The sequence below is a fragment of the Pleurodeles waltl genome, chromosome 8 (genome assembly GCF_031143425.1).
Source record: "Pleurodeles waltl isolate 20211129_DDA chromosome 8, aPleWal1.hap1.20221129, whole genome shotgun sequence".
Taxonomy (NCBI): domain Eukaryota; kingdom Metazoa; phylum Chordata; class Amphibia; order Caudata; family Salamandridae; genus Pleurodeles; species Pleurodeles waltl.
Window position 1 is genome coordinate 595,413,521 of NC_090447.1, and position 26,616 is coordinate 595,440,136.

Genomic DNA, 26,616 nt, shown 5'->3' on the forward strand with positions numbered 1-26,616 from the left:
GGCAATTTAGATGCCCTCTGACAACCAACCATTTAATAAATAGTTTTGTGCATTTTATACCACATTTCACCAATAAAAAAATGGATAGATTTGAAAGACCTCTCATTAAGAACACAGAAAATAATGGTTTATGTTCACAAAATGTGTTATGAAATGAAATTTGCAAACAGGGCGAAACATAAACAATTCCATTGCTAGAAAGGAATAATTACCCTGACTAAGCCACGAGTATCAATATTAGAAGAATCTACAGTCATGTAAATACTCCCTGGCATGGGCAGCAAGTCGAAATAGAGTAGTTGGCCAAAATATTCTGAAGTATTTCTTTTTGAGTAAGTCATTCATACCTGCCAACTCACAAGATGCTGTTATGTGTCATATGACATTGGCTTCCTTCACCCAGTCTCCTGTTGAAGATTCATTATCACACAGTGAAACAAATGTGAGCTGGAATCCTCTGCACAGTGTGCATTTTTAACTGATGCTTGGAGGCTGCTCACAGACAATGTCCATTGAAGGGTTTTTAAATCTCCATTGGGGGCACCCTCAGAGGCTCCCGTTTTTTTGTTTTTTTTTAATGGTGGGCAGGTTGAAGTGCCTCATGCTGTGCTTGGCACAAAGCCACACCCCCTCTTCTCACGGGGGAGAGCTTTTACACGTTGACAGGTCTGGTCTTTGATTTGAAAATCTTAGTGAATAATGGGCAGGTGTTGGCCGCATTAGGATGTAGTGCCCTCAAACACAACAGTGGCATTAAATATTGCTCACTTGCGCATTGATCCATGAAAAATATTATAATCATCAATGGATGACGATTCTGATAAGAAACTAACTCTCAGATCCTCTTAGTCCAACGCCCCTTCATATGGTACTCATCTTTTATGTCCCAAATCATGCCGGCAGTCACTATTTTTCATCACTAATGAATCAAATTCGACTCCAGTTAGTCTAAAATTGTGTTTAAATTTAACAAGAATTATGCACACAGAAGAAAACACCTCCTTGAATCCTATTTCCTCTTTGTTGTCAGTGCACTTCTTGAGCCGGTCTTCCCGCCTCCCTATCCTGCTGTCTTTGTTACCAGTCATAATGTCAGTATATTAAATGTATCAGTATAGGCATATTCCCCTAGTGTGTTCTGACACCATGTGTCTTCTGTGTTTGTGTCTGTGCCTTCATGTCTGTTCTTCTGTGTCTAATAATGTCACTGCATGTGTGGTTGTGCATGCAGCTGGTGCTGTGGTTTTCCAGCAACGGTAACCCTCAGAGCAAGCTGCATACAGAGTAAGTAATCCAGAGATCGTTTATCTTGTAACCTGGGATCATGGTGTAACCTCTGGGTAGTAGACCCACCTACTGCAGATGTTCTTTCTGATGTGAGGAGATTTGTCCAGATCAAATAGCAATTAAAGTCTAACCTGAATAAATCCAACCTCAATTGCTTGCGGTATACCCAGACAGGACACAACCCTTATTTGTATTGTAGGTGCATTATATTTTCCCTTGAACTTACTTCTGGTAATATACACAAGGTATTTGTCTTCATAAAGAAAGACCACTTTCCTTCTTGGCAAAGATACACTTCTTCATGGATTCTCTTTTTTGGGACAAAATTACACAGTCCTTTGCCATTGTCTTTTCCCTCATTCAGTCACGGTTATACGATTACTGTGATGTTATGTCTGTCCTATAGATATCCACACGTGTGTTGCAGAGAGAAAATTGCCTAATTTACCTTTCTTGTTTAACTATGCATCCTCTTTTTGTATTCTGATTCACTCATGTACATCGATCATAGCTGCATAGATTGCATAGTTGATTGGAGTGCTGCATTGTAGCTCAGTCCTTCTATTGAGCATCACACACGTAGCTATCACACTGAGCACATGTTTGCACCAACATTAGACTGTTCAGAGAGCTCCTCGTAGAGCAATGGAGTATGCATTTCTTTTTCATTAATCCTACTTCACCATGATCTGCTTCTGAGCCTGTATTTGGGGAGTTTTAGCTGCTGTACGTGATGTGCCTAACAGTGGAGTCTTGTTTTAAACAGATTTCATGCTAGCTGCCTGATATCCCCTCGGCTCCCCATCAGCTATTGTTGGCTTTTGTTTGAAATTGTAAAGGGCATCGGTTTGCAAGACTCGTATTTCCGCATTGATTCCCATTTGCATTATTTGTTAGGTACTGACTAACTGAAACCTATAAGGACTTAAATGCCCAGTTGGTGATGGCTAATTCATTTGGGATGGCTTGCTTAGGAGAGTTAATTAACGCCAATTAAGCAATGCTGCCAATTGTGAAAACGTTGTTCTGTACTTCGAGGGCTCTTCTATTAGGGTTGATAGCCGTCTTTGTCATAGCATTCCTTTTAAGATGATTTATCACGTTTCATGGTACCAATAAATGAGACTTAAAGAGTGATAAGTTGATTTGTGAAGCATACACTCATTTGTTATAGTGGATTTTGTTTGGAGCACTTTTCTTGTTTCAAAGAACATTGATTAACCCCCGTCTCCATATCCTGGAAGGTCGGTCTGTTAGCTTTCTGTATCCTTGCAAGAGAAGCATTGCTGTAGTAAGAGTTTATTGCACCTGCTGTAAAGGTGCATGGGTAGGTGGCTTCAAGACATGCCTCTACGTTTCAACAAAAAACATATCACAAAACAAGCTCCCTAGTCCATTTAGATGTACTGTTAATTAATAGTTCTCAATTCTGAAAGATGGAACTTGAACGCTTTGATTGCCCTCTCTCTTCTTAAACTGAATGATGATCAATGTCAGTTTTGCAACTGTGCCTTAATTAGCAGCAGAAAATGTAATGATTAAAATCTATTTTACTGGTGCCTGAATTAAGTAGTGCTGAGCAGAATTTATTCTTGCCGCTTATTACTATTAAAAATGTAGTTACACTGTTGGCTATTCTGTTACAGAATATAATGTGTTTCTTTTGTTTGGATTGGAACAAATGAGCGTGAGTGTTTGACCACCCTGCTTTTTGTTTCTGAAAAAAAGCTGTGGAAAATGTAAATTCTCTGCTCTTTCAATAAAGACGCCCACTGTCCATACCTCTGTGGTGAGGATTGTGGGGTAATTTAAAGGAAGATCAGAGGTGACCTACAGCAGTATGTGCCTAATTTACATGCTGCAGCCAGCACATTATCCTACTTTATTAAGAGAATCAGATGCTGCCGCTGATCAGGTATTGTCATCAGTGTTGTCCAAACAAATTAATTAATGAAGAATTGGAAATTATATAGCTTATTGATTATGGCGTGTTTCAATGTCTTTACATTGGCTCTTCAACTACATTGTCTGCTTTCACACAAAAGTACAATTATATAGTTTAAGAAACTTAATTAATTGAGGCTTCTTATGTAAATATGTCCTCGAGGGACTAGGCTAGTCGCAGTTCCTCATTAAAAAGTCATCTGTTTCAACCACTTAGTAAAGTTGCCCTATCAATGTTGTTGATAGATAACAATCTCAGATGAGTCAGACCTATAGCTTCACAGCCTTACTACCTCCCAATTCCCACACTCATGAAGAAGCTCCTCTTAATCTTGTAGTGTGGTTAGTTTTACGTATCCTTTGCGCATTAGCTTCAGGCTTTAGGCCTTTGTGCACTTTGCCCTGGATGTATTTTATTCATTTGCTTGCAGCTTAGAGCCTCTGTGCACTTTGCTCTAAATGCTTTTTATTAGGCTTCGTACTGTTATTTTTCAAATAGCCAGTTCTACGGTCTTGTTTTTTATTCATATCACACTGTTTAGCCTACTTCAGCACTGGAGTTCTCCATAACACATTCCTCTTCACTCTGTGCTTCAGTCAAGGATACAGTCTGGTACATTGCCGATAGACGTGGTAGGAGTTTAGTCTTTGGCATTCCTGCGTAGGGACATTTTGTGATCACGCTGACATGTTAGTTATAAAAACACTTCCTTGTCCCAATACACGCAAGAGGGAGATTCCGACCAGGGAACCACAACTAGACGCTGACTGCCTCGTTGCAGATGCTGAACCAAGATCACAGGCAACTGAGAAATTGCTAATTCAAATGTATGAAACCCTGCAGAGTTTCATTTGTGATTAGTAGTGGGTCGCAAATTGATCTACCTCGTGAATATTAATGAGGTAGGTCGCAATTTGTGACCCATTAGGAATCGCTGCCATCACAGAGATGGTGGCCTGCTTGGCTCATCAGACAACCATGTCTGTGATTGCTTTTAAATAAAGCAGTTTTTAGGGTCGAGCCTGCGTCGCATGTGCTTACGCATGCTTTTTGCTTGCGAGACGCTTTAGGAGTTAGAAAAGGGCTCGGAGCCCCGTCCACGTCACGTCAGTGTCTTTCATTGGTTCGTGGGCTTGCCTGTTAAAATCTGCTTGCTTTCATTGGTGGAAGGCATGCATACGTCATGCCTTTTCCGGTGGTTAGCCCTCCCCGAGCGCAGCGACCAAGTACTGAAAACATGCAAAGCTCCCTGTTATCCGTCCGGTTTGTGGACTACTTTTTATCTTTGTTCGCAGCTGATCTCGCTTGGCAGAAGTGAAGTGATTTCCATGACATCGACCCTGTTACATAGTTAATTGTACTTTTGCTGGTTTCGTAGATAATTGCACTTTTACCGAAATGGTTTCACTACAAGTGAACTATAGCAGTTCGATTGCGCTCTTTTTTTCCCATTTAATGTGGCAAGAAAAGTCTGGTTGGGTGTTTACAACTGCTAATAGCTCTAACTTGGAGAAATGCGAGACCTGTTGCATTGTAAATGCTTGTTTTTAAATGCAGCCTGTTTTCCATGAAGAAAAACGGGATGCGTTTAAAAAGAAAAAAATGAAAGGTTTAAGTTTAATTTTTTAACAGTAGGCAGTGGTCCTTGGGACTACTGTCTGCTCTTAAAAAATATTTACCCGTCCATTCTCAAATAGGAAGTGGTCCCTTCTTGACAAGATTAGCAGTAAAGGCTTCCTGTGTTCAGGATGAGGAGATTTGCTATTTTGGGGCGAACGCAGATGGCATAAAAATTAACCCTAGACAACTCTTACCCTCTGTGAGCTAGTCTACTTCTGTAAAACACTTTTGTATGTCAGAAATTGACAGTATGGAATGTGTCAGTTTGGGGCTGTAGAGCTTCAGTTTTCCTGTTCCCCTGCAAACAAGAGTACCATGGCAGAACCCATCCCCCCCCCTTTAATTTCTTTGAGCACCTTGGGCCATGTGTTAATCCAATGTGCCTCCACCGACACCTATTAAGGTTAGAGGATACTTTGTCCTTTGAGTGGCCTCCATTTATGGCTCGGTGTCCCACTTTCTGCTCTCTTTGAACCTTTGTATAAGGTTTCCCTTAAGCTATTGTCCACTGACCTTTTTGTGGGCCGACTTCAACTTGACTAGAAGAGTGAGTGTATGAGGCGGTGAGTGTTCTGCTCTCCTTCAGACTGTGATGAAAACAAAGTGAATGGAATGAAAAGAATGCAGCAGTCTTAGTCTGAGTAATGAATTTATTAAAGCACTTCCCAAGTTTTATACACAGAGAGAATAATGTGAGCTTTTATTTCAAATGCATCAACACACGTGCAGTTTTAAAAATTATCACAGCAGTAGAATAATGATTGTGTAAACAACAAAAATTGCAATATTTCAACAATGGATATTATATATATATATATATATATATATATGTGTATATATATGTATGTATATATATATATATATATATATATATATATATGTGTGTGTGTGTGTGTGTAGACTACATATTCATGCATGCACAACACACAGCTAAAAATAAGAATTAAAAATGCACCATGGGGCTTGACACCAATATCATCCCTTTGTCTGCCAACTTCAGGTCGTGGAACCCGGACAACCAAAAAGAGGAAGAATGCCCGCTATGCGATTAGTTTCTGAGCAAGGCGTCCCTACTCAGATGAGCTCCTTCTCTTCAGTTGTGAAGCTTCCTCCCTTTATATACTTTTAAAAAACTGGAGAGGAGAATTCTAGAAACCTCCCCTCCCATTGAGTAAGTTGTTGCTCAAACGCTGGCCATACCAGGTCAGTGTTGAAAAGAACCCACTAGAGACTGGCCAAATCTCATGGTGGTTTTCCAAGACCGAGCTGTTCCCTGCTTTACCATAAACTTCCTCAGCCTGGTACATCTTATCATTTCTACTCCCCCCCCCGCCCCCCCATGTCATGCGCCCGTTCTTGTTGAGAAGAAGTGAAAAACATGTTGAACTGTGCACGGAAAAATACTTGTGCCACTAATGTGACAGCGCTTGCAGCTAAGCAAAGAACAAAATGGGGTAGTGGTCAAGATGGAGCCAGTGGTTAAATACAGATAGCATTAGAGTGAGGCTTTCTTCCAAAAGAGGTTTCCTCTTTGCACAGACTCCAGTAGAGACTTATTCCATCCTTTATCCTACTTCCTAACAAAATAGGACTTTTCAAGTACACAGCTACATACTCATCCACTACAGACAATAACAACAAATATCCCCCCAGTAACCTCTGGTAAAGTGCTACAGTGATTCAGGAGAATCTAAATTGGCTAAAAGCCGAGCAAAGAATCAAGTTCAAAACTGCCATTATCATGTACAGAATCCTGCAGCTAAGCACTTGGGAACAGAGATACAATACTATATTGCATCTCCTATTTTTATTTATGTATTTATTTATTTATTTATTTAACATTTATGTCACATAACCAGGCCCACAGATCAAATTCAAGGTATATTCCAAAGTGGAAGACAGATGTTCTAAGAAGTAAAACGTTTGCATGAGGGTTTTGAATAAACTCCCTCTCACCGTATGTCTGTAAGCCAAATTCGCTTGATTTAAACCAGCAATGATATGTGAAGTGAATTTATAGCCTGGGAACATCAGAACCATCATCCTGAGGACAGCCACTGAACCACCATGAAGCAAGATGCCTGGAGGGTTTAAGCGCTCTACATAGAACAAACTCAAATGTGTCTGTGCTGTCTTTCAGTGGGCAAGGTGCAACCCAACATTCTTCAAAAATGTGGCTTGTTTTAATTTAATTTTTGCCTTTGTTGGAAAATTCCGACTAAAGTACACCCCCAGCTGTAATTTAATAGGAAGCTACTTATGAGCTGGAGATCCCTTACTTTAGTTCGTGACAAGAACATTGCAAATGCTTCCTGAGTACCAGGCTGCATTGGCGGGTCTCCGGAAGCCGCCTTGATGTAAGCACTTGGGTTAAATTAATTCGGAAAGGTCCCTGCGAAGTGCCTGGAGGCATGTCATTTCCACTTGATCGGCAATCTTGGCACATTAGTCAACCAGAACCTCTCCAAAGGTCTACATTAGCACAGCTCTTCAGGAAGGCGGGTAGGGGGGACAACGAGCAATTCTGGGACTAACAGAATTGAGGTTGTTTACCTCTTCCAGCTTTCGAATGATATCTTTTCCCAAATGAATTACATATAATTTTCTCTCTAGAAAAAGTACAGCAATAAAATAACATAATTTTTTCTTCATTATTGGAATGCACTGTGAGCATGTTTTAAAGTGGTTTCCTCACTAGACAGCCTTGTTTCCTGCAACTAAGTGCAGAGGGTAGGGCCCAGGCATTTGAGGGGATGTTTGCCAGCTATATAGATATTTGAGTCAAGTAATTGTTTCAAAAACAGTTATCTACAGTACATCGATTAAAACCGAATTAGATTTTAAGTACCAATTCCTGGTGGGAGCTCCATCTAAATGTTTTTGTTGGAATGGAGAAGTATTCTGAATCGTAAAAGAGCGTTTTTCAAGTTTATTGATAAACATTTATTCAGGCTGTAGAGAAGGATCTAAACAAGCATTCGAACAAAGTGAGCAAAATAATTGAGAAATTTTGGGCACTCTCAAAAACGTATTGAGCAGTAGTGAAGTCAAGGTCAGAAGACAAAGCCAAATTCCCAAATACGTCATGGGCCCATAAGTAACTGAGAGTGCTGTTTCCTTGAATAACACTGGTCTAGTAAATCAGACCCTTACATTTTTGTAAGTAAGACACAATATAGCCCATGAGATCTGTTTTCCCCTGTATTGTTTTGGCTGCAAGGTTACACGAGGGAAACCTGTACTCTGTGATTCAAATCTTAAGTATGTGAATCTGAGTGCCGCTGATAAGTCATCAGATAGTGATCGGTGGCAATTGGATTCAGATACTTAAGACGGAACCAATCTACTTTCAGAATAGTACTGTTGAATCACCATTGCTGGAAAATAATTTGCTTTGGAGACAGATGCCATTATAATCTGGAAGAAGTTAAGAGCTGAATCACTCCTGAGGTTTATGGACACATGTTTTTTGTTCTGACGTAACCGTCCTACTGAGTCCCTTGGAAATATACTATTGGATGAAAATGATGACAGTACTTCAAGGGTTGTCCTATCAACACATTAGAATTGGAAATCTAAAAAAACTGTTTGGACTTCGTTTTCTCTCTATTATTCTGTCAACCTTGAATATATATATATATATGTATATATGTTTGGTGGCATGTGTAGCTGCAGATACACATGGCTGCTTGTTCTGCCACTCGTTTACCCGCTGCGTCAAACGTTCTGCTCTCTTTGTCAGGAGGTGGAGCATCTCCTGACGACTGGGAGTTTGCTCTCTTTCTTGCTGCTCCTACAACCACTGAGTCTGGTGTAAGTTGTTGTGTTATGAACACAGGATCCATTGGGGGAGGCTTGTACTTCTTCTCCACCCTAGGTGTGATAGCCCTTCCTTTAACTGGCTCCTGGAATACTTGCTTTGCGTGTTTGAGCATACCCGGGAGCATTGGCAGACTCTGATAGGAAGCGTGGGTGGATGCCAAGGTGTTAAACAGGAAATCATCCTAGATTGGCTCTGAATGCATTGCTACGTTGTGGAACGTAGCTGCCCTGGATAGTACCTGCGTATATGCAGTACTGTCCTCTGGAGGTGACGGCTTTGTTGGATAACAATCCAGACTGTTATCCGATACTGGTGCATCATATAGGTCCCATGCATCAGCATCATCCTGTGTCATCCCTGTATGTGTGGGTGACTGCATTGGAGGTGTTCCCACTGGAGACAGTTGTGGTGAGTGTGGTGGGGACGGTTGTGGTGAAAACCTTTGTGGTGGGGATTTTTCTCTAGCCACCTTTGACCTAGGCTGCATTTCTGTCTCCTGAAATGCCAGTTTTCTTTTAGACTTGATTGGAGGGAGAGTTTGTATTTTTCCAGTCTCTCTCTGGATATGCAACCTCCTTTGTGTATGGTCTGGTTCGTCCATACTTAATTCCTGCTCAAACCTATGTCTTTCCTTCATTTGGCTGGAAAGTCCTTGCTCTTCTGTGTAAGAGCTTCTTTTCGGCTCCGAAGCTGCTTTTTTTCGGTACTGAGGTTTCAGATATTGTCTTTTTCGGTTCCGATGATATTTTCCTCACTTTGGGTGAGTCGAACTCTCGGTGTCGGAATCTCGACCGGAGTTGGAATTCTTCGGCAAATCCTTGCCCTTTTTCGGTGCCGATGTTTGGTCACCTTCTTTTCGATGGGTTAAGCCATGGCCTGTTGGCGGTGGCGTCCCCTTGGCCTTAAAGATCTTTGTGTGAGTTTTGGACGGGGCAGGTTTACTCACTGTTCTCTACACTGTCGAGGTTCGGTCACTTTCGGATTTGTCCGAGTCCAATCCCTGGATGGAAATGCTTTCCTCCTCTCCGGCGTCGAGTTGCTCTTTCGGTGTCAACGCCATTTGCAATCTTCTTGCTCGTCGATCTCGCAGGGTCTTTTTAGATCAAAACGCTCGACAGGCCTCGCAAGTATCCTCCCTGTGTTCCGGTGATAAACACAGATTACAGACTAGGTGCTGGTCTGTATAGGGATACTTCGAATGACACTTCGGACAGAAGCGGAAGGGGGTCTGGTCCATTAGTCTTCGGCGATGGAGGTGGTCGGGCCGACCAGGCCCCAGTGAAGAACGGAAGCCCCGAAGGGCCGCCGGAGCGCTCTTGTTGTCGGTGCCGATACAATAACACTAACCCGGTACCGAATGAGAACAATACAGTCGAATTTTCGATTATTTAGCTAACTTTCCCGATTCGAGATACGGAGCGAAGAGGAACACGTCCGAACTGGATGGCGGAAAGAAAACAATCTAAGATGGAGTCGACTCCCATGCGCAATGGAGCTGAAAGGAAGGAGTACCTCGGTCTTGTGACTCGAAAAGACTTCTTCGAAGAAAAACAACTTGTAACACTCCGAGCCCAACACTCGATGGCAAGATAATGCACAGCGTGTGAATCTGCAGCGTCTCATGCCACGAACAGATGTACACTGGGTAAGTGAAATTTTCCATATATATCCAACAAATGAGACAAAGTCAAACAATGGCACACAGGAATCCTTTTGTTTGAAATGTATTCTTCCAACTGAGATGAGTAACCCAAACACCACCATCGCGTTTCAACCACCAAGGTCTTGATCACGGTCATTTGGAGAAATATATCTATATATATATATATAGATATATGTGTGTGTGTATATATATATATATATATATATATATTTATATGTGCATCTCAAAGTTTTAACTCAAATACTCACAACTTCTGAGCACTGCACCATCTGCACTATTTTCTATTTGTTTATTACCCATGCGATTAACAACAATTTAATATCTTTTTATACAGAAAGGCTGTTGGGTACAGACTTTTGGTTACATGTTTAAATAGAATAATGCCCACTGGTTGGATATATACATCATATCTGTGCAAAGTAATCCCACAAAAACAATGTGCACTTATTCTGTACTACACTCTAATTCTGTTTTTGAGCATAAGGATTAATCATGTGTTATATTTAATTGGTAGTTGGAGGCACCGTGGGGAACACACAAAAGAATGAGCCATGTGTATGTTAAGGGTAGCGTCTAAACCTATATGTTATGCACTGACAGGCTGAGCAGTTCTTCCAGAACCACTGCAGCAATGGGTGACTTATCACATCTCTTGAAAGGAGAGAAGGTAATGATGGCACTAATAACTAAGATCCACACAAAGCTGGACAGAGTGTACCAGATTTTGCGTCATCTGGAGTAATGATGAACAAATCATCATGCCCTATGAACTTAAATATACAGTTCCCCCAGCTGGATTTTATGCAGAATCAGAATACTTTCTATATCTCACCTCTTGCTGAGTCCCTTGGACTTTGAGAGGTATAGCCCTCTCTACCCTTTGCCCATTTGAAATGCCATGCTGAGACTTGGATAGATTTTCCCCAGACCTAAAAAAGAAGACGCTTGATCGAGCCTCTGAAATCCTGATGCCTTCCCTTTTTACCTACTTTTTGTTAACCTTAGCTAGTTTCTTGATTCCCCAGATTTCCTTTTTCAAAATTATTTTTGTCCTCTTTATGCATTTTGCTTTTAAGCCCACATGTGTTTGTCCCAACACATGCTAAATTGAATAGTTAATTCTTAGGGTTTACCCTTTGCCTCGGTTATTAGAACTGTAGAATTAGAATTGTCGAATGATTAGCAGGGTTAGGCAGCGCATGTTTCCTCCTTTTCAGATTTTTCTATTGCTTTTGTGCTTTGCTGTCATTGAGTGCTTAGTATTTCTGATGTTAGTTTGTCTGAACTTCTTTGAGGTTTGGGCAACCTATTATGATTCTGTATTTTTATAGTTTGGTTTGTGAATTATGTATGTATTTCTAAGCATTAACTTGTAATAAAAGCCCTTGAACTTTATTTCAGCTCAGAGTATCGTTTGTGTGGCTAAACGAGTCATCCTGTAAATATAATTGACTGTTGAAGATTTGATACTGTGTCTTCACACCCTTATATGCTTAGTGAAAATATTTATCAACCTCCTCCTAGCATAAATCTTGAGAAGGAAATATGCTACAACAGATCTGGTAACAGAGTGGTGGTTTCTCCCACAAGGGGGGAGACACTATAATTAGGCACAGTGTTAGGGATGTCGAATTCTAATGTGAATCAGATTGTATTGAATTTGAAAATGAACCAGTTGAGGCAGGTACCTTACGTGAATTAGTCAGTACAAAATTAGGACTCAAATCAGTCTGTGCAAATGTTCAGTCCAAATCAGCCCACACTAGATGTTTTGCCAAGTTTCAGTATTGCTTTGTCAGGACAAAGTGTGGGAGTGACTATTCCTTCGAATCAGACAAATGATATTAGTCCAGGTGCATTAACACTTACTGTGACTATCGGTCCAGTTGTTCCTTTGTACAGTGCAGGTATGTCTGGAAGTAAAGCACATTCATTAAATGTCCCAGGTGTGCCCAATACTCGAGTTACATCTAATGAAATGACTCCAAACAGTGTGCAGAGATCAGTATATTCGGATGTTTCAAGAATGGAGGAAATTCATTCTCTTCCGAGGCGGTTAACCCCAACATGGATTTCAATGACAAGGCAGACAGTATTTGCTACTGTTGTGAGGTTTCCTCAATTGTAGTAGCCCACCAGGAAGAATACCCTTTAAAACGCCAGAGAACATGTCTATTGCCAGTATCCTATGTCTGCAGATTCCAGGTCCTCCAAGAGCAGAAATGTTCCTGAATGATCCTGTGAGTTTGCAAGGTTTTACCGCACACCTATTAAATGACTGACTAAATAATTTGAGTCCTGAAGTTGCAACCAGTGTAATAAAGTGCAATGCAAGAACAGGAGAGATGCCTGAGAGGGACAGATCACTGAATGTGTCCATACTGAAATTGGAATTGAATGAGATTGTATTAAGAACCGTAGACACATCACAATTAGAGACTTATGCAGAGGACGATCTGCCGTTTGTGTGTAAAGACATTACTCAACATGCAGGACAAACATTTGAAAGATTAGCTGAAGTAGAGGAGAAATATAGTGAGATTTTGAGAAGTCAAAGCCTTTACAGAGAAGTTACACATCAGAGTTTAGCGTATAGGATATAGCTGACATGAGATCTCCTGGAATAAAATTGCACATTAAAGAATTGATCTTGTACATTCAAAATGTGAAGCAATAGATAAGTGGAAAGATAGAAAGGCGGAGACAAGATATCAGAAGAAGGCGAAAACAGATGTGCCTTCGGCAGGAGCAGATCAAGCTAACGCAACTGTGAAAATGCTTCCAATAAGAGAAATACCAGGTGTAAGTTATGTTCATAGATGATGGGTCAGGTGGGCGGATGAGGAACAAAGGATTCTAGAAGATGTTTTTGGCTTTTGCCCATCAGACTTATGGATGTTAAGAGAAACTTGAATTTAATCCTGGCTACTAATGGAAGCTAATAGAGATTTAATAGAGATGCCTATGCGTGCTGAAGTTTGCGCATATTCTTGCTGCTAGGATCTGTAGCCTTTATACATGTTTTAGGGAGTACAGTATAGATTATATTACAGTAGTCCCGGTTTAATACATCAATGCCTTTTGTCATTCCCAATCAGTTATTGGTTCAGAGTAATTGGAGGAGTTTTGAAAGCAAAGAGGACTGAAAATTGATGCCTTTGACCTCTGCAATAACTTGTTGAGTGAACAGAAGTATAGATTCGAAATGACTCTCCAAGTCCCTGTCTTGTTGAGTGATCGGTGTAGGTAGAATATCCAAGACCCAAAGATTAGTGATGTGGGCTCGTCAGTTTCTTCTCCTTATCTTGGAGTCCCTTCATGCAGAGGAAACTCTCCTCCACTTAGTGCAGCGCATGCTCCAAGTATGAGGTGATGGAAGCATTATTTGGTGTGTTCTACAGCTGGAAAACGATGTATTTGGATGTTGACACTTTTATTTACCGAGATGCCATTTTGCCCTAAGTGTTGGCATTTGTGGTAATGCCTCACGTTGCAAACTGCGTTTGAAGTGTCAGTGACTTACCCGAAGCCCATATTTTTATCCACACGCTCTATTCTTGTTTTCAACTTCAAAGATCAGTTTTGAAATGTTTTTTTAATCTCTGTAATTATTTGAATACATAAGGTTGTTGTTTTACGTAAAGTCAAGGTTTTTACTTTTGACTTGCCATTTAAAATGAAAAACGTCTGAGTAAACATACTGAATTATTCACATTATGTTTCCGCTATTTTGTGTTTCAGGGAAAGGTGCATTTAGAACTCCGACTGAGTGAAGTCATAACAGACACTGGTGCCATTTGCCATAAACTTGCTACACGGTGAGGCATGAACTGTTACGCCCTGTTGAAAAATGAGTTTGATATTTTCTGAACGAATTTAACACCAGTAGAAGAAGTATTATGGCCATTATGAAAAGAAAAAAGACAGACGTTGAACGGGTCTAAATTACAAAACGGTTGTCAGAAATTGTCTGTTCAAATTTAGTACTGACAAGCAGGCTCGGAGAAAAGATGGCGTTGGCGTTGACATTTTCAGAATATGAAATACACAGAAACAGCACAGTATTTATTTAAAAATATATGGCAGAGTGATAAACGTAAAAGAATACAGTTGTCACTAATGCACAAAACCGATTCTTTAAGTGTGTTCTCAATGAGGTCACCAAATTCTCCAACTTTGCAGGATACAGAGATCACCTCCTGGATGGCTTCCTTCAGAAGGTTTGTTATCTCCTGCTAGCTTCTGCTTCTATCCCCTGCTTCTACATTTTAGGGCAGCGGATGAGGAGAAGGTGTGTTATGTCTTGCAGGCGTGTTGTTCACAGTGGATCAGAGGATGTCTGACCAAGTATGGTTTTAATAATCACTGCTACTCCTACCATCACTTGGAAGGTGTCATCAGCTTCCCCCACTCTCCCAGGTTGTCTTCTGTTGCAACAGTAGCACACACAGCCAGACATAAATCTATACACTACTTCTCTCTTTGCTGGTTGAATTCCGTAGAGCAATCTGGTCCAAAATTAATATTCCCTAAATCTGCATATATCTGCAAGCATGAATATTTTTCAAGAAAGCTTGGTCTTTGCCTATCACACCGTTGATGACAAAGGATGGTAACTTTTAAAAAGCAGACTGTAATAAAGCCAATAGTTTGGGCTTTTGTAAAGTGAAACGTTTTGTGAAGCTTCACAAACACCCGCTGAACAGGATCTGCTCCCTATAAAAATCGTTATGAACTGACAGTCAGGGGTTCTATTTGAAATTTTTATTATCCACAAAGCTACTGTTAACTTTGAGTACACTCGGGCCCATTTTCTTCTTTCTCTTTTTTCTCTGGACCTTTTTAGGAGTCTCGAGGGGTAAAGGCACTTAAAATCAGCATTTCAAATCCGTTAACAGTGTAAACCATTTGGCCACACACTAAGTCTCGGAGACGAAGAGTAAATATTAAAGATTTATTAGAAATCTAAGGCCAAGCCTATGTAAATGAGTCTCAAAAACATGCTAGATAAGTACAGAGTCACCAAAGGTGAAGTAAAGTGTTGAATCAGATTAAATCGTACAACCGTAAGGCATACAAGCATCTCAGTTGCAGCAATACAAAAGAGGAGAAATAGGATGTGATGGTCAGTATACAAGTCGCTGTCCTCTTGCCTAATCATTGAAAAACGAGTTTATCCTAAATATTCTAGCTAAGCTATATGAAAATCCTAATTATCTCTCAGAAAACACTGGGAATTATGGAAACAATAGTGAAGTGTCAGCATAACAGAAACCTCAGTAGATGTTCTGCTAGAGAGGTGTTGCATCGAATGAAGCCACTTATCTGCATTTAGAATAGTGAGGTCTGTACCTCTCGAAGTCTCAGGGGAATCTGCTGTCATCAAAGGGTAGAGGGGGCTGCTCTTGTCTAGCTAAGTGAATACCAATTCGATCTTGTAGAATCTTCGAGAATCCACACCATCAACACCAGTAGTTTTGCATCTTCCATGCACAATTGAAATTGGCAACTTCCTTCAAGTTCTCATTCCATGAGTCAAACATCAGGATGAACTTGAGAGTCTCTAAGAGCACGGTACAAAAATAGGAATCTTCCTTCTCAGTTTGTTAGCACTCTCTCTGTCCTTGCCAAAGCATCCTCCTGCATCTTACTCTCTCAAATACACAGTGTGCCTTTCATTAACTGTAGACTCAGTCGGGCGCACATGCAAATAATGATTGTTGTAACATGAGCAAACTCCACGTTGAAGGTTAGACACACAGATCAACATTTCAGGCCTTTAGTTACGATAACTTAGTATGATACTTCAATGCACATTCCAAATACTTGTTTATACATGCATCTTCAATTAATATTTCAACAAATTATGAATAAACATTATTATATGTAAGTTCACCATACTCTCTTATTCAAAATACATGAATATAAATGTGCACATGTATTACAATCCAACATGTTAAAATCACCATTTGAACATTCTTATATATGAATTATGAATCTTCTTCTGTGAATGCACCTTCAGTAGTACAATGGATGCTCCACTTTACATTAGTAGAATGAAAACACACAATAGACGCATTGTTGATTACAATTTTGTGTCTCTCCTGCAACGCATTCTTGCACAGCCAAAGTTATGCATTCTCACCTTAATATACCTGGAACTCTCCCTCAAATCCAACTGTGAAGTAATAGGCCTCATTATAGAGGTTTTGCCCAACACCCATTTCTAAACCAGTAATTACTTACTACAGCCAAAGCATGCACATGATATCACTTAGTGGTACTCGAATAGGGGTGTGCAGGAAGCTCTGTTCTGCTGGGGGAGCTAACTGAGTCTTTGGAACTTAGCGCTCTGCTTGGACTGTGGAGTAAGTCTAAAAACTCTGCTAGCCCTGCCAGTGGAGTAGAGCTCACCCGGTGTGCGCTGTCGCCCAGTTATGGGCTGCACAGCACAAGCACAGACAGTCTGTGCTTGCATTGTGCAGCCCATAACTGGGCTGCAGCATGCACCAGAGCACAGAGGGAGGCAGCCGCGGCAGAGAGAGACTCGTTGCATGGCGAGGAAAGTATGACCCCCTGGAAGACCCTGGTAAGTCCTCGTCTCTTACTCTCTTTTATCGTTGTGGTGCACACTGGTGCACAAACAAGGCTTTGAAATGGCAGCTTTGCTGCCTACGGCCCTCGCCTGAATTCAGGCTAAGGCCGTAGGCACAGAGCAGGCCAGTGCACAAGAGGCCTGAAACTGCATCTTTCACTGCCTACGGCCCTCTCCTGAATGCGTCCGATCTTGGAAGCGCTAGAGCAGGGTCGGGCCTGGCAGTCCCGGCCCGACCCTGCTTAGCACTTCCAAGATCGGGTGAATTAAGGACTCTGTGGATCACAGAACTCTGCGGCATTCAACTGAGTTTTTTTTTCAAATCCGCGGAGTTCCACGGAGTCAGACTCTGTGAACTCCGCCCAGGCCTATATTCGAACAGCAGTTCCAAAACTGAAATCCTAGTCCTAACACTCCCTAGCTTAATAAGAAGCTAAACACCCTCTATCCAGCTCACACATTGAATCGGAAGTCAAATGGGATGTGACCAGCATTGTGAAATCGAGGGGGCAAATGATATAAAATGTCATTGCGCTGTTGGTGGTCTGGGTGCGTGGCGAGCATAATCTGATTCAAATGAGGTGCCAAAGGGCATATATGTAAGCATATACATTGATCAACACATTATAGAATTTAATGGCTAGTTTGCAGAAGTTTGTGCATTTTTATTGACATTAAGCTAAGAATATAAAAATATTACGTAATAATGGTGGTCAAGTTGAATCATTTATTGATACTGCACCACAGAACATTCCACACATGGGAGAAAAAAACTGCAGAAACTGTTTTGGTTCTCCTGAAATAAATAGAGGTCTCTCATGTGAGTTATTATTAATGTTTGCTTTTGGAGTACTTTGCTCTCATTTATTCACATGAATTAATATCTGCTGAGTAAAAATGGCATACAATACACTATGCCTAAATCAGACTATAGCTAGGCGTATATAGCAGAAAATAAGTTGTCTTATCAAAGATTCTGCACCCTCAGGGCACAGGTTGGACCATTTCTCAGAACTGATTAGACCAACTGCCCTGGCTGGGACTTCTGTGAAGGGACACCATGTCTTAAACTTCCCAAGCACTGGGAGCCTCCTCTTTAAGGGCAGGGAACATTTGCAGCTCATCCTGTAACTAGTGTCTCCATATATTTACCTCTGCTGGCATTGACAACATTACATCATGCAATCTGATATTCAGGGACTCTTTTTGGGGTGTATGGGAAATAAGATGCTGATGAGTGTGTTTGAGGTGTAGCTTGACCGCTACTGGTTCCTTGTGCTCTACATCGAAGTCTGCCTGTCACCTCACTCTCATACAGGTGTGGTTTTCCCTCCTTTTTCAGATACTAGGTCACGTCTCAAAAGTTCAGTCAAATGAACCTTGGGACATGTCTTTATTCTCTCTCCAACCTTTTACTGGTGGCTTAACTCAGTACATTCTTCATGTTCGTTTACATTCCTCCCATGTCACTGAAACCTGGTAAAGGGATTTAACCGCAGCATATCCAAGAAATTGTAGTCCTCTCCTAAGACCAGAGGAACGTTCACTGAAGCTGTAAGACAAAAGAATACCATACAACTTCTTTGTAGAGATCACACCCTTCATTACAACTGTGCTTTCCAACATCGGGTACCTCTGGCACCCATTTTAACTGCCTGCATTCACTTTTACATATGAGCATTTTAATTGAATTCTTCTACATTCAAAGACTTAGGTTGCAGCAAAGTGATCACAGCAACAAGCCTTACAAACTGAAGTTGGGATCTCTTCTTCAGTAGTGAAAGGATTAAGCGTTGTTAAAAAAAGGTCCAATAGCTTTTGACTTTCAGATTTGGATTCAAAAGTCCAGATGCTTTCTTGTTCCCTACATACTTTCTCATCCCAGCAGACCCATAACATCACAGAATGACCTCCTATGCAAGTCACGAAAGAAACAACACAAGCCATATCCTATCACAGATGCCTTCTTGAATATCCCTTATACTCAGACAAAAAACAAATAAACTAAGATCCCCACATAGAAGTAGAACAACACATTAAGGCAACATAGGAACAGGAGCAATACAAGGTGTTTAGTGATGGTTGGAATATATGTCTTAGCGGTACATAATAACACAGTAGAAATTGCAAGTTGCTCTGTGTCAAGTGCGACTGTCACATAGTTGATGCCAAAAGATACAAAATATATACAACAAGAGCTTGCTCTTAAACCCTTGGAAACATGGGTATTTAACAATTATCTGAAAACTATGCTTCTCTTTGGTATTATTTCATAAACGTATTATTAGTTCATAAACTTAAAATAATCAGGGAACCAATGTACGCAATTAAATGTCAGCATTTATAGTGCAACATAGATTAACACATTTGATTATATTTCCTAGAATATTCACCAAAAAACATTGTCCAGTCATTGTACAAACTAGCGTGTGAAATGTGTCCCCGGTGCAAATAATGGAAACATTACAAGCAAGAAGTGATAGAGACAAAGAGTGACAATTATGAGAATCTTTATTATAAACAGCTGTTTGCAGTCCTTAATGGTTCAGTCATTGAAGTTTGTTTGTTATTCAGTTGTCAACAGTGGTTTGATCCTCACATGATATAGGGGTCTCATCAGGACATTACTGATGTAGGGACATCTGTAATGGATTAATCAAAGAGTTAGATTATGTGTTGTGTGGTCTTGTGTTTCATGTCAGAAACATTGAGGAAGCTACTTGTAAGGGCCAGACAGACACCTAGTATAGAAATGTAAACTGGTTCCACTGTATTAGAGAAGCAGCACGAGTTAGTTGCCCATCAGTGGTATTTAAAATAGAAGGCCATATTTATGTAGGCGCATGAGCAAAAACCTAAAATGAGGCATGCAGGGGTAGAAACATTAATGTGCAAACTATTTTTAAACCCAAACATTAGCAGAGCTGAAGTGCCCTCTGAGTGCGTGGAGAGAAATGAATCTCCCCATGTTTCAAACTCGACAATGGCTATTGCTTAGCTGTGAACGGACAGGCCCCCATGTGTAAGCCTGAGGTATATCGACTACAATCTATATGGTATTGAAGGATAAACTGCTCGGCGGCTTCATACAGTTCTGTGTCGTTGATCGTCACTGGAATCTGAGTGCGAGACTCGCTGATGCTTATTTTTGATGGTTGGTTGCATCAAGAACGAGGCTTGGGATACATTGTGCGTTTCAAGCATATGCAGTGTGTGTTCCAAACATCCGATCGTCACTGTTTTTGACAGAAGAATGGACCAACGTCAAATTTGAATGCCTGTGGATAGGTCGTTATGTCATAATGTAACCATAAAGAAAAACAAAACATCAATCATGATTGCAGTGAACCACAAGTTGGGATTTGCATGCTATTCTGTGCATAATGGCATCTCTGTTGACAATGGACTGAATACTGCGGAACAATGCCGATGTTTTGTATCACTATCTGATGACTCTGACATTGCAACTATACTGTAATAATTCTCTCTCCCCCAGGAACGAAATGGTTGTTGCAGTGGATGACACCTAATATACTACTTTTCATAACACTGAACTGTTTCCCATGATTTAAGCCCACTATGGACAGTTGCGTTTTATAGCAATGTGAGGCATTGCTAACGTATAACCTGCAGCCGATTGTAATGGCATCTGAGAAATATTTATTGTACACATGCTGAGTGATATTTTGTAAAATTAAAAACACCATGTAAACATGAATTTTCATCAACAGTGAAGCAAAACTTTTCTCTGAGAAAGAAGTCCTACTTATAACAATAAACAATACATTAACTAGAGATGTGTTCAGATTAGCTGGGATTTTTGCTATCATTGACTCAAACTACAAAATCAATTCCGAGTCTCAGCTTGAAATGTATGAATACAGAAATCAACAGGTGAAAGTTAACAAATTATTTTTTTAGAAAGGGCGCCGTCTTGCTAAATTTTCCATGTGCTGCAGTTTAGTAGCTTTTCGTCCATTTGAGCTAGAAGCATATTTCTATTGTAATCTGCAATTATTGTGTGGGTGGATTGTATGCAAAACAGTAATGCATGAAACACAGTGGCTGTTGTTGATACAAATGCAGTTACTTTCCAATCTGATAGAGACTTCTACCTACAGATGCCTTACCTTTGAATTCTCCCTAGGCGTCAGACTGGATCTGGAAGATTTTTGTGAGCAGTACCCCTGTGCAAGTAGGTGGTGCCGATCAGCTCGGTGTCCTTCGTCAGAGTCATCCTCATCAGAAATGACGTCACGTTCCTAAATAGGCTCCACCTAGGCGCACCAAAATCAATTCTTTTCTTTCCGTACAACCAGCGCTGTTCCAAAGAGAGCCACCTATCCGTTGTTTTTTTGACTGGCTTGGTTTTTTTCAAAACTTTTCGAGATATACTCACCTTGTGTGTCGAGGGAAGTTTTCTAGGAAGTCAGGTTTCAAGCCCTGCGGATCCTGTCATCGGTCAATGTCCATGACAGATCTGCACCTCTTGTGTTTCTGATGTTTGGAGCGCGACCATGCTCCGAAGTCATGCTCGGAGGGACGATCCATGCATGAATCCGAAGGCTTTGAGAAAGCAGTCCCTAAAGTGGATGGCAGCCCAGCACACAACTCCATGCAGGTCAAGGTCTCGGTCGACAGGAAGATCTCAGGACCGGTTGCGGAGTCTGAAGTAATTGTCATCCCATTCGATCAAATAAATGGAGGCATAAGAAAAAAATCCAAGATTCCAAATCGCTCTTCGACTTCTCCTCGTCTATTTGCTGACGAGGGAGTGTCAGTGCTCTAGACATAATTCTGCAGAACCTGTGCCTGTGCCAACCCTGTGCCTTCCCAAGTTTCCAGGAGCCGGAGCAACCCTTGCCCATCCCAGATAACTTTATGAGGCCCAGAGCCTCATTTTTGGGCAGATTGACCTCACTGTAGCAACTTCGGGCCCTGCAGGGGAGGAGGGGACCCTTAGGGATCCGCACCGACGGCTCTGGCCCAGGTGTTGAGGGGTTCCAGGGCTCCAGGCCTGAGTCTGGACTGGTGCTGGTCATACCACCTTGACTGTCCTTGGCAACAGTCCCGATGCTGATGCTCCTGGCACTGCGTCCCTCCCACCAGTGGCACTGTCCCCATGGTAATCCTAGACTCCGACACGAAGCTGGATGGGCGTCGCCAACTCCGGCACCAGCATGAGCTTTGCCTCATTGCTCGGATCCTGAGCCCTATTTCTCTGGGCTACTCCTCGGGGATGAATGGGAGGGGTTGCTGGACCCTTTGAATACCAACCTTCCGAATCGGGAAATGGACCGGCGTAAGGAGTTGGGTGATTATTCCCACACACTGTGGGATATGGTTGGACAAGTGCAGCCAAAGACCCAGCCTGTACTCTCTCAGGCTGTTGCTGATGGGAGAGGCACAGTAACGTTCACAATTCATTGTGGACTTGACATGACCGACTCACTAGGCAGAGCGCTTTCCATGACATGACTGAGGCACCATGCCTTTTGATGGCACCTGTCTCTTCGGAGACAAGGTAGACTCGGTACTCGAGAGCTTCAAGGATTCTCGGGCTATGGCCAGGCCCTTGGGTCTTGCATTTCCCCCCCCTCCCCCCCCCCCCCCCAGTCTGCCTTTCACCCCTTTTGAATCAACGGAAGGGGACACGAACAGTGGCAATTCTCGGCAACTTCCACTGACAGCCTCATGCACACACTCTCAGACACACGCACACACTGACACACCCACTAAAACACTGATGTACGCACTCTCACACCCAGACAGACACTCTCACAGACACTCTGACCCCCAGATAACCCTCTCACAGTTATTCTGACACCCAGAGATGCTGTGGCCAACTTCCGCTGCGCACGCCCAAAGGGCTGTGGACAGCATGGAAATGGGTGCTTAGGGGGTTGGCCGCAGGGCACAAGCTATAGTTTCTTGAGGCAACTCTAACGATAACAAGTGAATTTCAATGGTTTCGTAAATTTAAAATGTGAGCCTAACTATAATGTCCCTGTAACCTTTGTTTTTTTTAAGTGAATTTCTAGGGTGTTTTTTAATTCTGTTTGGCAACTATAACGTCCCTGTTAACTTTTTTCAGTGAATATATTCTGTTTCTTAATCCCTATTCATTTTAAGGTCTGCTACTCCTCGTTGGATATTAGACTTGGAACTAGATCTAACTTCTTTGATGTCAAAAAATGAAATTCACTTGATTAACTGTATGTGCAACTGCAGCATGTTTGATTTGAACACCTTAATATTATACTCTATCAGGAATCAATTTGAACACATTATTCATATTTCTCAAGATTTATTTGATTAAATTAGCAAGTTATTACTTTCTATTATCAGGGAATTAAGGTGAAGGGTAGTCAATTCTGCCATTCCTTAGCATAAACACTAATAAAAATATACGGTGCATAACATGCTTCATTACATTTGCTAGAGATTATTTAGCCTGGAATTTAGCATGAAATGGTTGTCAGAATGTCCTGGTATCCTGATGGTGGGGCGTTGCCGGCGGTGGAAGTGCCGGGACCCGTTCCCTCCCTGACGATCTCTTCGGCATATGAGGTAAGTGGATCATCTGACAAGGGAGGGGGTGTGAATGTCGTGAATGCAGGGGGGGTGGGGTGTGTGTGTGTGTAAGTGGATTGGGGGTGTGAGTGTTCCTGAATGGGGGGAGTGAATGTATGTATGCGCTCGAGGGGGAGGAGGGAGTGAATACATGCTTGAGTGCGTTGTTTGTGTATGTATTTTAATGTGAATGGGGGTGTATGACCCAAATGGGTGGGTGAGAGTGGGTGTGTTTGTGTGTGGGAGTATGTGGTTGCATGTGTGCGGGAGTATCCTGGTGACAGGAATGCAGATTCCTCTCACCGGGATAAGACTGACAGCTTTTTCCATTATTTTGAAATGCAGCCGGTTTTCCTTAAAGGAAAACAGGATGCATTTAAAAAAAAAAAATGAAAAGTTTTCTTTTCATTTTTTCGGAGTAGGCAGTGGTCTGTGCGACCACTATGTACCCTGAAAATATATTTTTGCTTCCATTCACAAAGGGGAAGGGGTCCTGTGGTGACCCCTTCCCATTTGCAAATGGGTTACCACCAATTTAAATTGGTGGTAACTGCAATTGTGGTCACAAAGCAATCATACATGCCACTGCGACTCCTAATTAGGAAGGGACGCCCTTGAAACACCCCGTCCTAATTGAAAGTCACAATCCCTATTTTGCAAGTCGTTATTTGCATGCTGGCCCACAAAATAGGGATGGAACATTGGAAAAGGCCATTTTGTGGTTGCAAAAATCAAAATGTGGCTTTTGCAACCGCAAAATCGCGTTGTACATCAGGTCCATACTCTCCTTTCTGACTGGTTGTAGATGTGCCAACCAGAGATGAGCTTGTCTGCAAGAAAAGCAGGGGAACTGGTTGTCATGGCTTTGTAATTGATGCAGCTGGTTTTGAAGATGGTGTGCGCTGGCAAGAGGAGCTATTGGAGTTGAATCAGGCTGATGTGATCAGATTTCTTCAGGCCCTAGATGAGAAGTGCTGCAGTGTAGGATGTACTTAAGAGGTCCAAATGTGGAGTCTGGGAAGCCATGGAGAGGGTATTACCACCATCCAAATGCAAAAATAGGAGGGCTTGAACAATAGTTCTGAAGTCACTTTCTGCAATAAACTATTGCACCAGGCCATGTTATTTTTTTGGCAGTGTGTTTTTTGTGGGTGAGGTTAGTGTCAAGGATGAATCCTGTTGACTTGGCATTCTGTGAAACTTGGGGTTCGAAGGTATCACATTCTATGTCATTGAGCCAGCTTTGTACTGTTTCTTAACTGTTACTCTTGGCTAATAACTGGAATTCTGTCTTGGTTGGGTTAAACCTGTCAGGTAGGGACTGGACATCCAGTTCTGTATGATGTGCACGCAGTGTTTGAGACAGTGGTTGTCTGAAGCAGAGGAGACTTTTTAACAAGAGTTGTATATCATTGGCATGTTGATGAATCTTGATACTGTTATGTGTCAGAAGAGCACCAAACAGCTAGCTCCGTGTAGAGGTTAAAGATTAAAGAAAATAGTATGGAACCCTAGGGGACACTGCAAATAATAGGGTTATTTTGCATCCACGAGGTGTCCATGTGAGCAAACTGGTGTCAGTGAAAAAGCTAGGAGTGGAACCAGTGAAGGAAAATGCCGGGAATCCCACTAAAGACTTCAGGATGTGCATGGGGATGGGACGGGGGACTGTGTCAAAAGCAGCTGAGAGGTCTAGCAATATCAGGAGGCATGGGTCATCTGTGTTCAAGAGGGCACCATCTACTCTGTGGAATGTGGCAGTCTGCATGCTGCAGCCTAAGATAGAAATGGGGAGGGAACACTCCACCATATTTAAACCAACTGCAGGAGAAAGGATTTTATCAATGGGAATATTTCTCCTGTGGATAAAGATAAAAGCAAAAATGTGCTAATGCATATTTGCTTCGGATTTTTATTTATATAATTTGTCACCTGGTGGAAATTGTGGACGGGTACAAATTAGGCAAATTCTCTTGGAAGGCTACAAGTGTTCAGGTTTTCTACAAGCATTCATGGAATTCTTGTTGAATGCCATAAAATTAAAAAATGTGCTCCAAAGAAGCAAATTTCAAAGTTTTAATCCTGACCTTTGTGAATATGACCACATTTTTGATGAGTTCAGAGGCTTGCAGCAGTCGTGTCCTGGTTCTCTAGAGCAGTGGTTCTTAATCTGTAGTCTGAAGAACCTTGGGGTTCCACGGGGGAGTCCACAACTTTTTTACAAAATTAAATAATATTAAAATGAATCAATTAAAATAATAGTGTATTCAAATAAGGAAGTGTTAGAAATGGGGTTTTTGGTTGGCAGTCAGGTTGCCCTTTGTCCAAGCAAGAACCCTCACTCTAGTCAGGGTAAGTCACACACAATCCAAAATCAGCCTGTGCCCACCCTCTGGTAGCTTGGCACGAGCAGTCAGGCTTAACTTAGAAGGCAATGTGTAAAGCACTTGTGCAATAAATCATACAACACCATAGCATAACACCACAAAAACACACCACACAGTGTTTAGAAAAATATATAATATTTATCTGGGTATTTTCAGGTCAAAACGATCAAAGTTGCAATATGAATTTGTAAAGATATCACTGAAAAGTGATATAAAGTGTCTTAAGTCTTTAGAAAGCAAACAAAGTCTCTTTCAAACACAAAGTACATGGTTTCTGGTGGAAAATCTCCTCAGAGGGCCACAGGAGAAGAGATACGTGGAAAACTGGTGTGTGCGTCGATTTCTCCTCAGCACACACGGACTTGCGTCGTTATTTTCCACGCGGGGAGTCGTGCGTCGTTTTCCGCCGCGTGGACAGTCTCTTTCTGTGGTTCGCGGGGAGTACCAGATGTCCCGGGTTTGTGCGTGGATTTTCCTGCTTGTTTTCCGGCTGCGCGTCGTTCTGCGGGGCAGCGTGTCGAAGTTTCGATCTCACGGCAGGCGTTGCGTCGATTTTTCCTGGGGAGTCGGGCGGCGTTGTCCTTGCGAGGCCGTGTCAAAGTTTTGATCTCACAGCAGGCGTTGCGTCGATTTCTTCTGGGAACTCGGGCGGCGTTGTCCTTGCGAGGCCGTACGTCAAAGTTTCGGTCGTCCCGAAGGCGTCGCGTCGATCAGCGTCGGTGT

The 26,616-nt window shown here is 41.8% G+C and overlaps 1 protein-coding gene across 7 annotated transcripts in view; it reads left to right on the plus strand.

The window, feature by feature from the left end:
• Positions 1-26,616, plus strand: part of RASA3 (RAS p21 protein activator 3) — an 821,322-nt gene that overhangs the window by 434,576 nt on the left and 360,130 nt on the right. For all 7 annotated transcript variants that reach the window (XM_069204628.1, XM_069204627.1, XM_069204630.1 and 4 more), the window contains one exon: positions 14,080-14,156. In XM_069204628.1, coding sequence (XP_069060729.1) covers positions 14,080-14,156 — 77 coding nt within the window. The remainder of the gene's footprint in view (positions 1-14,079; positions 14,157-26,616) is intronic.